Source organism: Lissotriton vulgaris, chromosome 8, assembly GCF_964263255.1.
Source record: "Lissotriton vulgaris chromosome 8, aLisVul1.2, whole genome shotgun sequence".
Classification (NCBI taxonomy): Eukaryota; Metazoa; Chordata; class Amphibia; order Caudata; family Salamandridae; genus Lissotriton; species Lissotriton vulgaris.
In genome coordinates, this window is record NC_141696.1 from 982,151,460 (window position 1) to 982,166,431 (window position 14,972).

A 14,972-nucleotide genomic window follows, 5' to 3' on the forward strand; every position below is an offset into this window, starting at 1 on the left:
AGACCAGACATCAGTTGAACCCCCAAAAATTTGCCACACCAACACTAAACAATGAGCCAGCAACAACAACCCCCCCCGCTCCACCAAGGCCCCAACACCATGAAGCAATACTCCCCAGGAAACCGAGGCCAAAGATGCAAAGGGAACAGATACCATCACATTTTTCTCCGAATACGAAACTCTGGGAAGAGCAGACATATTAAATATAGGGAACATATTTAGGCTCCTACACTCCACCATGAGTCTAGAAAACCCACGCTCAGTAGTTTTGCTCTGTATTGAATTTCAAACAACTTGCAATGTCCAGAAGCAACTAAAACAAAATGGAAGTCTAATGAGATAGTTAATAAAATCATGAAAGAAGAAAACACGTTTTAACAATAGGGTATCAAACTAATAGCTGAATTAAGACCATCCTACCCAACACCCTTTCTAAATGTTCTCACTAACGGTCTACCTAAACTATTGCATTAGTACTAAAAAGAGACCGCAGTAGTACATCCTACTCCATCCCCCCAAAGGCCACTAACTTGAACACAGGCCTTGGTCATAAAGGCTTAACTTTACCGTCAACAGACCTGAGCTGGATGCAAATACAGCAAACAATAAAGCGGTCCAAATGACAAGAGATGCCCTGCTTACCAACAGCCCCGGCAGAGCGAAGCAAAATAAGTATTTGCATATGGAACATTATCGGACGAGCGAACAAGACGGAGGACCTTGGGTATTAAACTACCTAATAACATTTGATGTGATACTACTCCAGGAAACCTTGGAGGACCGGGCATTTGAGCTCCCTGGGTCCACATCACAATTTGCTCCAGCAGCAAAAGGATCGGACTTTGGTCACCGCTCAGGGAGAATGATGATGCTCGCCTCAATAACCACAATAGGATACATTGTGTCAATACAAGCACAATTCGAAGCTCCAAGTGCCATCCAATCAGTGATGACAGTACTCAAGTTTTACACCTACGTACACCCCAAACAAAAATCAAAAGCTGACGAGAGTTATGGAAGAGCAGGATTCGGACCACATCATCCTGGCAGGCGACTTTAACCTACACCTTATTGGGTCTGGGTCAAAGGATGAACTTGTGCAAGATTTAACCACTGCGTGGGGAGTACCGAACCAGGGCCCAGCAAACTTTGGGAAACCAACAAGATGTTTAAAGTATCTGATCCAAGATCTTGAATACCTAAAAATGAGAGCACTGAACGGCCGCTTTAAGAAGGAAAACTCTCCTGCTGCTACATTTTACTCAACAAATGCCTCCTCCTACCTATATTTTACATTCATAACCTTACCTATGTTCAACAAGATTGTTTCCTACAGAATAGGCGACAATGAACCAACGATCATAGTGACCACCTACCCCAGGAAGTGATATTGCAAGCAAATACAGTACATGTACTGGTGCACGCAAAACAATTGGCACAGAAGTGACCTCCGATTTTAAACGAATAAGGTGCAAACCTAACACCATCAAGGAAATATCAGCAACTGCAAAAACACGAAATTGTCAAGGGAAAGCCGTGCTAATTCAACCTGGGAAAGTATGGGAGAACTTCATAATGCTTGGAGAGAAACTTGGCACCGGGAGAGGAAAGAAAGTGGGAACATCCTCAGCCATACCATCTAGGGCGGCAATTAGCCCAGAAACAAAGAATCTCAAACGCACAATAAACCAAATGCCAAGGCGGCTTCAGAACCACCCCCCCCCCCCCCACACACACAACCTAAATCTGCAAAGCAATCTACGGAAACTGAAGGAACTAAAAAAAGAAAGAAATGGGATGAAAAGAGATTCAAGAGCGAAGAACTATGGGCTAGGGTACTCCATGATGCCAAACAAAAGAACAGTGCCAAGTTCTGACAAATGACCAACAGAATTCAACGACTAAAACCACCCAGGAATAAATTCTAATGTAACGGAGGCCATTTGGGCAGAATACCTTTCCGCCCATGGACCTTGAACAAGCCACCCAATCACTGGTGTTGTCGAGACTGGACTATGGGAATGCAGTTCTCTCTGGTACAGCTCTCTCCCACCGCGCACCACTCAAAACTACTCTCAATGCTGCTGCCAGAATGGTCATCGGAGAAAAAAAATATGACCACATATCTCCTGCTCTCGGAGAACTAAAATGGCTCCCAATGGAAATGCGTGCTAACTTCAGAACTGCCTGCCTCACAAATAAAGCCCTGCACACAGGGAAACCAGAATACCTGGCCTCAAAACTTAAAAAAGCCGGCCAGGCGAGAAACCTCAGGAGCTCCAATTCCCTCTTACTCATCCCCTTGAAAACTCGCAAACAAAAAACTGCAGCACGTTCCTTTGCAGGAAACGCACCCAAAATCTGGATCTCCATCCCTGTTATCAGAACTACCCGCTCCTTCCCAAAATTAAAATCACTCCTAAAAGAACTCTACCTCAACCGTGCCTTCTCGCACTGAAATCCGCAACTCACCAGCCTCCACCCACCAGGCTACCAAAAACGTTCCTCCACTCCCTACCTCACCCCATCCCCCTAACCCCCTCCTTGTTCATCGCCGCTCGGAGGAAGACTTAGCCTAAGACTTAGGACCTTGCTACCTCATTGGCACCCCTCAGATGCACAGCACAATGGAACTCTGATGAACATTTGTTTATTTGTATCTCCTTGTTTTGATCCTATCCTCTCTGCTGTAATGTGCTCCAATACTTTCGGGTCTGGCCAGCGCTATATAAAACCTCTTAAATAAAATTAAAATAAATAAAGAACCCTGGATCATAAAAAAAGACAGCGGCACCTCCCACAGGGGAAAAATGATGAGAAACACCAAACAAGCAATGCACAACAACTCCCCCCGGAGAAGACAAAAATATCTGGGAGTAGAAACGGTAGCAGGCCCCGATTCATGTCCGTTCAACAACGAAGAGTGCCATGAAATAACTGCAACGCAGATCAAGAGAAAAATAGCTAAGGGTAGACTCAAAGGAGCCCCAGTCCCCAATGGAAGTCCTCCAATGCTGTATAAGCATGACGCGGAATACTGAAGTAAAGCATAAGTCCCAGTTATTTAGGACATCAGGGCGCACTCACAATCCTAGAGTACTGGAAAGGATCGATAATCAGCCCCATCTTTAAACAGGGTGACAGGAACGCTCCAAACAACTATCGATTAATTGCCTTAATCGATATTGATTCAATAAGTACTATGTGGGAATAATCTTGGAAGAACTAACGTCCTGGGCATCAGAAAACTGTATTATCCCAATAAACCAAACTGGGTTTTGCCGGGGACAAGGAACCGCTACTAACATCATGGCGCTAGCCCTGTTGATGGACGTGGCCAAAGTGGCAAAGTGTCCCTTATTTCTATCTTTTAAAGATTATACTGGAGCCTTTGAACACGTAGATCGCGTCAAATGATGGTAAATACTGGATAGCTGGGGGTTACCGAAATTCTTTTTAGAACAACTGATATTGCTACACACTGATACCTAGATCAAGATTAAATTAGGACAGGGACGCACCTCTCAAGGCGAATCACCACCTCTAAAGGGCTAAAGCAAGGGTGCGTCCTAGCACCCTTACTCTTTAACCTCTTCCTAGCTGATCTTCCTGGGAAATTGGACAAGAGCACATCACATGCCTCGAAACACTGAAAAGTTTGTTGTCTAATTTGTTATAAATTGACAACCTGGTGTTGATAAGTCGGACTCCTATCAGCCTACAACACCTATTGAACACCCTAACAGTTTCTCCCAATGCAACACCCTAAAAATAAATCTTAAGAAAAAAGTTGTGGCAATAAACTGTCACAAAAGAAAAGAATTGGTACCTAGATGGTCAATGCCTGGACCAGGCAACCAGCTACAAATACTTTGAGATCCTGCTGGACCATAAAGGATCATTCAACCCCCACCTGGAGTCCCTGCGTAGGAAGTGCACCATGAGCAACCTAGCAATAAAGCCCCTGAAAAACATGCTGCCTGATCAAACTCTATTCCCCTTATTGCAAGTGATACGTGCAAAACTACAACCTGCGCTAATGTATGGGAGCGAATCGCTAAAATGGAGATGCAGCTGCCCTGGACAAAGTAATAGCCAACACCTACTGAGCAATCTTTCATCTCCCAAACTACATATCACCTGGCCAAATACGCTTAGAATTTTCGCTTCAAAAACAATCCGTGGAAAGGAGGGGCACATATATAAAAAGCTGGCACATGATCCGTAGTGCCGAGGCAGGATCCTTAAACTCGCACCTTTGGAATGAGCTGTCATGCCATGCAAAATCACCTGCCAGGGAGTACTTGTTTGACTCCCTAAACCTACTGGGACTGTCCGACCTTTGGGGAACTCCCACAGACCATCAGAACTTCAAAAAGACTGTGACAAAGGTAACAAAAATTGTATCATTTTAGAAGACCAGGAAACGCCTGCTAAAAGGGCTCATGGTTGGTCAGTGCTCAGTGACTACAAAGCCCTCAAACCACAGTCTTACCTGAGAACGGGAGTTAAAACGAGGATGAAAGAAATATTCCTAAAGTTGCGGCTGGGTATCCTACAGATCCTCCCACAACCTTCTGCAATGGAAAGAAGATCAGGACCGCAGTATGATAGAGAAAACGAGGACCTTGTGCACGTTGTCTCCATCTGCCCGAACCTAAAGGACATAAGAAGCACCCTACTTCGCCCAATATTCAATCAGCACGACACCAGGACCTGCAGGCAGGCAGTAAAACTGTGCTTCAATCTGACCGAAACACAGCTAAACTGCTGGCTTACAAAAGTTTCGGACATAGTAACCGAGAGTCTTAAACATGCGTCACAAGTGGTCAATGGTTAAGTAAACAATTTCTGGGCCGGGCTGTTATTGTTGCTTGACTTGACAAGCTTTCGCTATTGCACCTTATTGACGCACAGGCACCTTAGATCTGATGAAGCGCGTAAGCCCCAAAACGTGAATTTTAACAGGATGTATAATGATGGCTGCTTAATTTGGCAAAACTCTTGCTTGCTTAGTTTTCCTTGACGCTAATGCACTTTAGATTTGTTGAAGTGCGTAATGCCCAAATGGGAATTTTAACACAGTGATGGCTTTTAACATTGTTTTTATCCATTGAATTACTTATATGAAATTGTTACTGTTACGTGAATGCAACAGTTTTAATTAATCATGCATAATAATAATAAACCAAACTAATTCGGATGTGTTACACAAAATACATAAAACGGTAGGGATGGCTAAATCAGTCGCACATCAGACTCTTTCAGTAACCCAAAGTTATTCTGTAGATATAAAAAAAAAAAGAGATTACGGTGCCACTCAAGGTAACGCAGGCATCCCACTACCAAGGATGTCTAACCCACAAGTATGAAATACCTGTGATCAAATATCTCAAAAATTAGTTGCACCTCGGCACTCTGATATTTAAACTCAAGCAATTTGCAAAATTTGTCATAAGGTATCAAAAAGTAAAGGGTCAATGTTCTCAGTCTTACAAAGGCATGAATCTCATAAGTAAAGGAACAATTAAGGTTATATTTAACAAGAAGAGAACATTTAAGAATTTCAATATGTATCGTGTTTGATTTAAAGTATACTCAAAGGTATTTGAACACCACGTAACATTGAACAAGACAAAGTGTTTACAATAAGTACATGATACAGCATTATATTGAGCATATTGGGCACTATAGACAAGAGGTAGCGGCCAAGTGAGGGGTCCTAGTCCTAGGGCCTTCCCAGTCTTGATAGTTGGAAGACAGCCGATAACAGCCGACGCGTGTTTCGTTACGTTTATGTAACTTTCTCAAGGCTTATCTTAGTAAAGTTGTCTAATAGTTGGTTGTCCTATCCAATTTGTCGTTGCATTGGTATGTGATTAGAAAAAAAATATTTCTGTCGCTCTTTAAGCCAAGTGGTTCTCCTATAGATTTGGAGTCTAATATCCCATAGAGGTGGATAGGAGCTAAGCAAGATCCATCTTATTGAATCCTGGTATGTGATCAAGTAGTAAGTTGCCCCGTTTTGAATTCACAATCAGTCAATGTGAATATTTTATGGGAACGCCATATGTTCTGTCAAGAAAAATGTTTGGTGTAACAGACGAGGGCTTTGAGTCCGTCCTTGTAGGAAAAGCTGCAAAGTGGTCCGACGTTCGGGGCAATCCTACGCGATATGTGATATCTGATGTGTGAAAGGGCCCAGGAAAAATGTATTTGGCTCTCTGAAAATGTACATTCCAGTTAGAGAAATGTAGCTCGTCCAGTAAAATCTATCTATCTATCTATCTATCTATCTATCTATCTATCTATCTATCTATCTATCTATCTATCTATCTATCTATCCTCAGAAACCAGAAGTAATGGGGCCGCACACCATCAGGATTTGAATCACAATGTTAATTTATTCTTTCATTTTTCTTAAAGCCAAACACAGAATAGCCCACGCGTTCCGGTATCTCTCAATACCTTGTTCACGGCTAACCAGTCACACAATAATTCACTTTTTTAAAACTTTCAATTGACAGGAAATTCAAATCACATAATTTCCTGTGTGTCTACTCTGACTACCACAGTGATTTCTGGGAGTTGTAGTTCCAAGTTTTACATTCTTATTTTTTACATGGTGCCCATAAATTATTTACAAAATATGATTAAACTGTGATAATCACAGCAACTTCGATATTCCCTATCATAGTGATACTTTGATATTCATTTGCAGGAAATAGCTACTTTCGGTGTTTATTTTTATTTAATGAACATTCTATTTGGATGCGCATATTTTGGTATTAAACTCTGTCGGTTAATTTACCCCTCCGGTGGGTGAATCATTTATATTCATTTATATCTTACACTCAGTATCCGTTTTATATATATATATATATATATATTTATATTCTCCTTACTAGGCTGTTGGTTGATTAAAGCGACCAGATTCCTAAAATGTCATTTATACCAAAATTGTGAAAAGCCCCTTGTATTTTTATTATTTTTAAGAAAGAAGGGAGGGCAGTGCGTTCTATGCTGTCCCATATAATTCCATGCCGGTAGAGCATTAATATGCTGTTATGTATATTTTTTTAACCATGTCTGAAAGCACTGCGACATATGTAGCAAATCTGAAGACCCCAAGTGTTTCTGATAGAGCGCGCAGTCACCCGTCTATAAATTTACCATACTCTCCTGGGCCCATAATCAATAACACATAATTTAATCAGGTAACCTTCTCTCTACTACCAGTTATTTCACTTTCAAGGATCTATACCATTGACTTACCAATACTTGTCGCTGGTACCTGTAAACCTATTGGATCAGGATGTTAGATTGAAGATAGATAGAGAAAAATAACGTTTGCACTCATGTAATAATCACAGACTCTGGAAGTTTTAAAAATCTTTATCTAAATTTCTTAAATGGTCATGATCCGAAGATTAAACACCAAAAGACTCTGAATAATGAAAATTAATACTAGAATATAACTATGCAAAAGATGTATTAAACAAATTTCAACCATTTAGCAATAGGGAGGGTAAGAAAAGGGAACAAAATATGCAATTGAAAATAATTTTGAGCGTTTATCAAAGGGAGGGTAAGAAAAGGAACATAATATGCAATCGAAACTTTAACGGTAGTGTTGTATACCACCTGTGTGCTTCCCAGCACACAGGCCTCTGTATACCACCTGTGTGCTTCCCAGCACACAGGCCTCTTAGAATTTAGAATGCTTTACCTAGCTTCCCTGTTGGAAGTTCCATGTTGGTCAGTTGGTACTGGACTGCGCTAGGAGAACTTCACGTGTTTCTCATCCACCTATAAGAATGAAAGATTATGTTTGTTCTTAGTTTTTTTTTCTTGTTTTTTTGTTTGTTTTTTATTCAATGGGGGGGAGGTGTGTTGTATGCCACCTGTGTGCTTCCCAGCACACAGGCCTCTTAAAATTTAGAATGCTTTACCTAGCTTCCCTGTTGGAAGTTCCATGTTGGTCAGTTGGTGCTGGACTGCGCTTGTTGCCAGTCCTTGTGGATGTCAAGCTGTTCCTCTAAGAAGATTAAATCTCATCTTGAACCTACAACCTTTGTGTACCTCGTTTCTTCACAACAGGTAGGAAGGGTAAAGAGAAAGGGAACAAAACAATGACGAACTCACACAAATGTATATTTACCTAGAATGGTGTGAAGACCAACCCTGGCCACGGGTCAGTTTTAAAGGACAGAACCCCGAAAGTTGCAGTTGCCTGTAGGCTAGCAGGTGCAGATCAGAATCAGGACAGGTAAAGCCAAATTGGATCAGGACAGGACCACCAAAGGTTAAGACCGGCACCCGCAGTTCAGTTGCAACGCCTGCGCTACTCCCTCTCTGCAGCTAACAGCCAGAACCCCAATTGGGTTATCGATTCCACTGTCAAAGTGCTTTGCCAGCACTTCAGCTTCCCAGAACCCTGATTGGGTTATCGAATCTTCTGACGGAGTGCTCCGCAGCCCTCTGCTCTTGGTCACCTATTGAGTGCGTTGGGTCAGTGACAGGTCAGCTATTCGCACAAGTCGGACAAATTAACTAGCTAAGTCTAACCTAGTTATACTGTTTTCCAGGTAAGTGTACCACCCCCCCAATGTTGCAACTGTAAGGAATGAGGAGGTCATCCCACCATACCAAAATGAAACTTTCTGCATGTCGTATTTAAATTAGCGTTCCCGCCCATCAGTTTTATTTTCTCATGACATCTTTATTCCACCCAACAATGAATGTTCTCTTAGTAAATACATTGTATTAACATTGTACATTTGAGCTTCCTCTGACCGAGGTAAAGGGTCAGCTTCCCAGGCGCATCCTGGATGAGACTGTTCCTGGCAACTATTCAATGCCATTTTTGAAGCGTCCCTTAGTTTCTTGAGCGCATGTTCAAAATGGATGCAGTGGGATCTCGTCACTCCCAAAGTGGTTTACATGTAAGAATAGAAACAGTTTGAGAACACAAAATAAAGGAATGCACTGTATACCACTTTTCTCTACTCTATTCCCATTACTTTATATGTTTCTATTGCGTTAAGGTTAAGCAGAACGAACAGCTTAGCAAAAGCAGCAGTGCAAGCTTCATGCATGCGGTTACACAGAGCAGCCATTTTAATTCTAGTGCGCAGAAACGAAAGTTTCCCCCAAGCGAAAGATACGTCATGTCACGTGAGTATGACAGACGCATGCGCAGTAGGAAATCCTGCGTAGCAGCAGCCATTTTAGTGCAAGCATGTTATCGTTAGTAAAAACACATATGCAAGCTTCTTCTAGATACCCAATGTTTATGTGAAATGCAATAATAACCCCTTCCGTGCTTCGAACGTCCAACGGTCGTCGCGTGCACTACCTCGCTGGTGCTGCGCACGACCGTTGGACGTCCGAATCCCGTTAGCGCGATCGAACGTCCGCACTGGGGCGGAATGTTCGACGCGCTAAACGGGTTAATAGAAAAAACATGTTGATTAGTATATTAACGTTATGTCGAAAGGACTGAAGACAAGCAAGTCGTGTTACATGCGAATCCTTGCTCCATCATTTCTCTAAGCATCTTTGAGTGTTGGAATTAGTTTTTTGTGATGGAGACCTAGTCCGTTTTAAAGTGCCTACTGAAAAAGGTGTGTTAAGGGGCAACTAGCTTGTGAAAGTGTGTCTCACAAGTTCTTGAGTGTGCTGGCTTGGTATGAGAGCCCATCCTGTAAAAGATTACTAGGAGTCGTAATGAGAGAATAATAATCTTATAGTAATCAGTTTTATCGAATCTATGTAAGTCTGTTTGTATCTTGGCAGTATATTGTTGTTCCTTATTGTCTGTGTTTAGTGGCAAGAGGGATTTCTTTCGCCGGTGTAGTAGCTGCTTTCTGGTAACAGTGGCATGTAATGTTTGACCTTTGCAGTTCCTTTGTTCTAGAAGGAGCTGCACGTTCTATTTGACCACGTACCACCTGTATCCTGGCAGCAGTAGAAAGATCTTTATGACATAAACACTGCTTGTATCTCTTGTAGTGGTGGTGTTTCTCAGTTGTGCAGTACTTGTATTCAGGCAGTGTCCCTGATCTTAAGCAGCTCGGTCTTTTGGTAGCTCTGGAGGACGGTTTGGTTTCTGTAAGTTTTGCATTCTGGTAGTGTTTGTAAAATCTAACTTTACTTTGGTAGTAAGTGTAGGGAAGTCAGAAATGATACCAGAAGCTTGTTGTAAGTTGACAGAGGTTTATTCGATGCTCACGCTTTAAGATTCCAGCTTGTAATGAGCAAAACAGATGACAGCCATAACTGTCTACATTCTACTTGTTTAAACCATAACAAGGTTCCCACAACACGAGCTTGCCACGAGCAGCCAGACACACCTGAACGCTCGTGACAGCTCGTGTAAACAAATGTGCATTCCCAACAGTAAGTTAGCAGTAGTACAAAGAAATATGTGGTTGTTACAGTGACTCTGCTGCCGCAGTGGTGGCAGAATATGACATGTGTAGTGCCTATCACCTGTGTAGTTTCTGTAGTCTGGCATTTTGTGAGTCTTGATCCTGAATTCTGGCAGCAGCACCACAATCCATATTTTATCAGCTGTAGAAGAGGGTTTGTAATCTCGGTGTCCATGCAGGGTTGGCTGGGTCTACGTCTGTGTTTAGTAATCCTTATGATCTGGTGATTGCTTCCTGTGCATGTGTACATGTGCTCTGGTATCCGTTTGAAGGGATGCATCTGCTATCTAGTACATGTATCTTGGCACAAGTTTTAAGGTGTGGTTTAACTTGTCTAGTATGTGTATTCTGATGTAGACGGCAAGATTTAGCCTGCCTGTGTTGAACAAGCACTTGGACGTTGGCGGTGGCATCTGAGCTTTCATACCTGTATTCTTTTTTTAATCTGGCTTTACAGAGCAGCCGCCAACAGGCAATTTTGTGATCATCTCTAGAGAGGTGCTTTGATCCTGTCCACATGTTGGGAGCCAGGAGAGCATGTTCTCATTGTGCAGAAGTTGTATGCTTCGCAAAAAAGCGATTTCCCTCCTGCGATCACTTTATCTAGTTGCCTGTCGTTAAACGTTCAGGGGCACAGACATGACATTCTAATGTTATTAAAGTAACTTGGATAGCCAGATAATTTATGGTGTTTTTCTCTGGCATCAGCATAGAAGGGTGGAGGGGCAGTCATTCACCTACATTGATATTTAGGTCTGGTTTGACAGTGCATCTGTCACCTGACCTTTTAACTTGCAGCAATATTATTCTACAGTTCTTTGATTCCACACACGTACATATCCATCCCCATGCTATTTACTGGTAATGCTTCACATTCCCATGAATTTCTTTAAAGCCAGACCAATTGGCTTTGCCAATTGGTGTCAGTGGTGGTAGCGACTACCTAAGTATTACATTGCCCCTATCCAGTACCTCGGTACCAATTGCAGGGTCTGTTTCATTTGTGCATTGTTATATTCTTAAATGATTTTAAGAATATACATTTATTACATTAACGTAGAGCCATTTGTATTTGTTCTTCAACCCCATTTAATTATATATGTGACATATATGTGTATCCCTTTAAGTGAACTGCATCTTCTGATGTCTCCATGACGTTCCATAACAGTGATGTTCCATTCTGTAACTGTACTTACTTGGAGTTGGATCTAGCCTGCAGTGTGTACACTGTTTATCTCTGTACTCTTAATAAATATAGCTTGTATATTCTACATTGGATCTTCATTATATTGTGGATTACTACATGCATGCATCTTTTCTACATGAAGAACGACATACTCATGTATTTCTATTTGACAGACACGAGTGCTCTCTCTGTCTTTTTCTCTAAATGTTAGCCATGAGAAAAATAGACGATGGGTATCATTTGAGATTAGAGGCCATAAACTCGCTTTGGTAAATGTAAGCAGACTATATAAACAACGTATACGTTAAACATTTCAGACTAGGAGGCACTAGAAAATGCACTTAAAGTACGTCCTAGATTCAAAAGTGTTTGTAGATCAGGAACGATCTAACTCTAGGATAAAAAGCACATCCTAATGTTCTCGGATGGGCAGAGCAGTCTCATGTTGCTCAGAAATACTACTGCAGCCACATGAATGCCATTTTCGTTTTTGTATGTTGGCCAATTCTTAATAAATAAATCTTACTGTAGGAGAACTACTGCTACAGTCTTTCTCCTGTTCTGTGTTTGCAAAATGACCTGGTCTGTGCTAATAAAATGTACAGTTTGATGTGCACTCTGAAATGAATGAGTACACTGCTATATTTATGTATCGCAGGCTCGACACTCGTCATTTTATTGAAGAATCTTGCTCTGGTTTTGAAAGCCTTTTTAACGGACATGGTTTCTGTTTTGTGTATTACAGTGGTTTTAATGGAAAATGGTGATGTTTACACGTTTGGATATGGCCAACATGGACAGCTCGGCCATGGAGATGTTAACTCCAGGTATATTGTGGATGCCTAGGAAATACTAACTTGGGTTCAATGAGACATAGCGATGATGTGGAGTGCTTTTGTTATGTAAAACAGTGAATGTGTTTAGTTTTACGGTTTTCTCCATGTAAACCTTGGAGGTGTAAAGTTTTGCTAAATGTTTTCTCTCCATTCCAACCTCTTTCCTTATGAAGTTGCTAAATGGCATGTCTGAACCATTTGTGTTGCTGTTGTAGCGAGTTACTTGTAGTAATCTATAACAAAACTAATACATTTCACAATTTCTTATGCATCTTTCTTTCTCAGAGTTCACCCTTCAAATTAGTATGCACTAGGCAGTAGCATTGCTGCAAAATATGTTTATCTTTTACCTGTTGTGTTCTTTCTTATATTGTTTTGGTGAACACTTATTTTGTAGTACAGATCTTTTTGTAACTTTGTTAAACTATATTAGTGTAATGTAAGAAATGCAAACTCTGCATTTCAATGAGAGTCCCGTGCATTCATTGCTGTATTTTTCTTTATGCAGGGGATGTCCCACACTTGTGCAGGCTTTACCTGGACCCTGCACGCAAGTGACCGCAGGGAGCAACCACACCGCAGTTCTCTTAATGGACGGACAGGTCTTCACGTTTGGAAGTTTTTCTGTAAGGCATTTTTCCTTTTGCCCTTCTGGTAGTCTGTCTTGTCATTGCACTTCATCATTTTGACACATCATGCTTGGCTAAAGTACAAGAACTGTAAATAGTCTTCCAGCATTCTATATTACCATAAATCTCACCAAGTGATGCTTCTTTACATTCAGGCTTTTGAAGCAGTAAACCTCTTCTCTTGTCAACATTTAAGCACTGCCATACCCTATACAGTTGTGATTTAGTTCAGAGGGTGTCCTAGTTTTAATGAGTGTAGAGTTTTCATGCACATCACATTATAGGAGATATGTTTGGATGTTTTTTTTTTACTTGCTACTAGGGCAATGAAAATATTTTATTTCAGCCACTCGTGTTTCTTTCCATGTTTTCCAGTGAACGTGTATCATACCAATGGGCCTTTAAAAGAAGGGAATATGTTTGTATGTTAACTAGGTTCCAACAGTGTCCGACTATTTGCTATGTTTAAAGTAACCATGCTTTTACAACAGTATCGTTTTTTTTTTAGCTGTGGCTTGCTACAAAAACAGATGCTTAGTGAGTTTTATTTCCACAGGTCCTGCTTGTATCTTGATTTATGGTCTGATAATAGTTACTTAAAGTCGTTTGCCTGATGCTTTTAACAGTAGTACAGTTTCTGAAAGCTTTCCAGTCACAAACTGATACAGCATTAATCGATACAATGCATTCCACATCAATTTATTTCCATTCTGAGCTCTCTAATTCTTTGAATTACTAGGTCAATATTATTAATGAGCCCCCTTTGAAAGAAATAAGTTTGTTTTCTTTACTCTGCAAGTACTGCACACTTTACTGTTTTGTTGCCCTTCAAGTATCCTACAGCCCTGCTGCTTAGGCTCACAATACTAGGTCTGTCTGTAGAGCCCTTAGAGTAGGTGTTGAAGACTGAACAGTGGGACTGATCCTCATGAGTAGCGCTGGTTGGTGGAGGCTGTTTAAAAAGCGCACAGCGTCCGCAGTTCTCTGTTTCACACTGCAATTGCTGCACACGTTATCTATCTGTTTTCCTGCAGGTTTGCACACACCCTCTGCTAAGCACAAGGACACCGTGTCCGACTGCAGAGCCAGTAGAGCTGGTGGTGTACACCAAACAATTAAGCATGCCCTTAGTTGTAGAAGTGCCATACCCTGATTGGTTGAGGTTGTTTTAAAAACCCCACCGTCTCTGAACAACAATAGTGTGTGCAGATTATAGTCGTATGACCTGAAAGCGAGGGGCAGAACATAATCTAGGCTTATATTAAAAGAAATATTATTTTACTGCTTGTTCGCTGTGGTAATTTTTATGGGTGCACTAGACCACACACCTCATACTCCTGTTGCCTGCCACCTAAACACACACATCCTATCAATAGGTTCCAAGTGTGTTTCATAAACCAGTCCTAAAGATAAATTGGTGCCTGAGAAATTGTAAAAAGTTAACTTCTGTTCCAAACTCAGATTTATTATTTCCCTTTGCTTGCAACCAGACATTCAACTTTCTAATACATATAACTGCTTATCCTCATCTTTAGAATATTCTTAGGCACCTGACTGGAGCCAGAAGATTTAAACAACATTGCTCCTGTAGTATGTAGTATTGTGCGGCTCGGCAATGACTTCATTCTCCCAGGAAGTGATGATGGAGCTTTATCAAGTGCCGCTTGTGTAGGCCGACGTCATTCCTTTCTTTCCACTCCTTTGTACGTGGGTCTGGAGCTTGCTCCTAGTAGTTTACGTTTTTTCCTTTTCAAAATTATTTTTTTCCAGTGTGCAAGGGAAATATGTCTCCTCCTAATACTACAGGGTTTAAGTCCTGCAGGGACATTCTCAAACAGATGTCTGTGACTGAGCCTCTGGTGCATGGGTTTGGGCGTGTCTCAGAGTC

At 41.4% G+C, this 14,972-nt stretch overlaps 1 protein-coding gene across 12 annotated transcripts in view; it reads left to right on the forward strand.

Moving 5' to 3' along the window:
• The window catches only part of MYCBP2 (MYC binding protein 2), a 2,065,574-nt gene that overhangs the window by 418,038 nt on the left and 1,632,564 nt on the right, over positions 1–14,972 (forward strand). For all 12 annotated transcript variants that reach the window (XM_086934832.1, XM_086934837.1, XM_086934835.1 and 9 more), the window contains 2 exons: positions 12,365–12,446; positions 12,964–13,081. In XM_086934832.1, the coding sequence (XP_086790958.1) occupies positions 12,365–12,446; positions 12,964–13,081 (200 nt within the window). The remainder of the gene's footprint in view (positions 1–12,364; positions 12,447–12,963; positions 13,082–14,972) is intronic.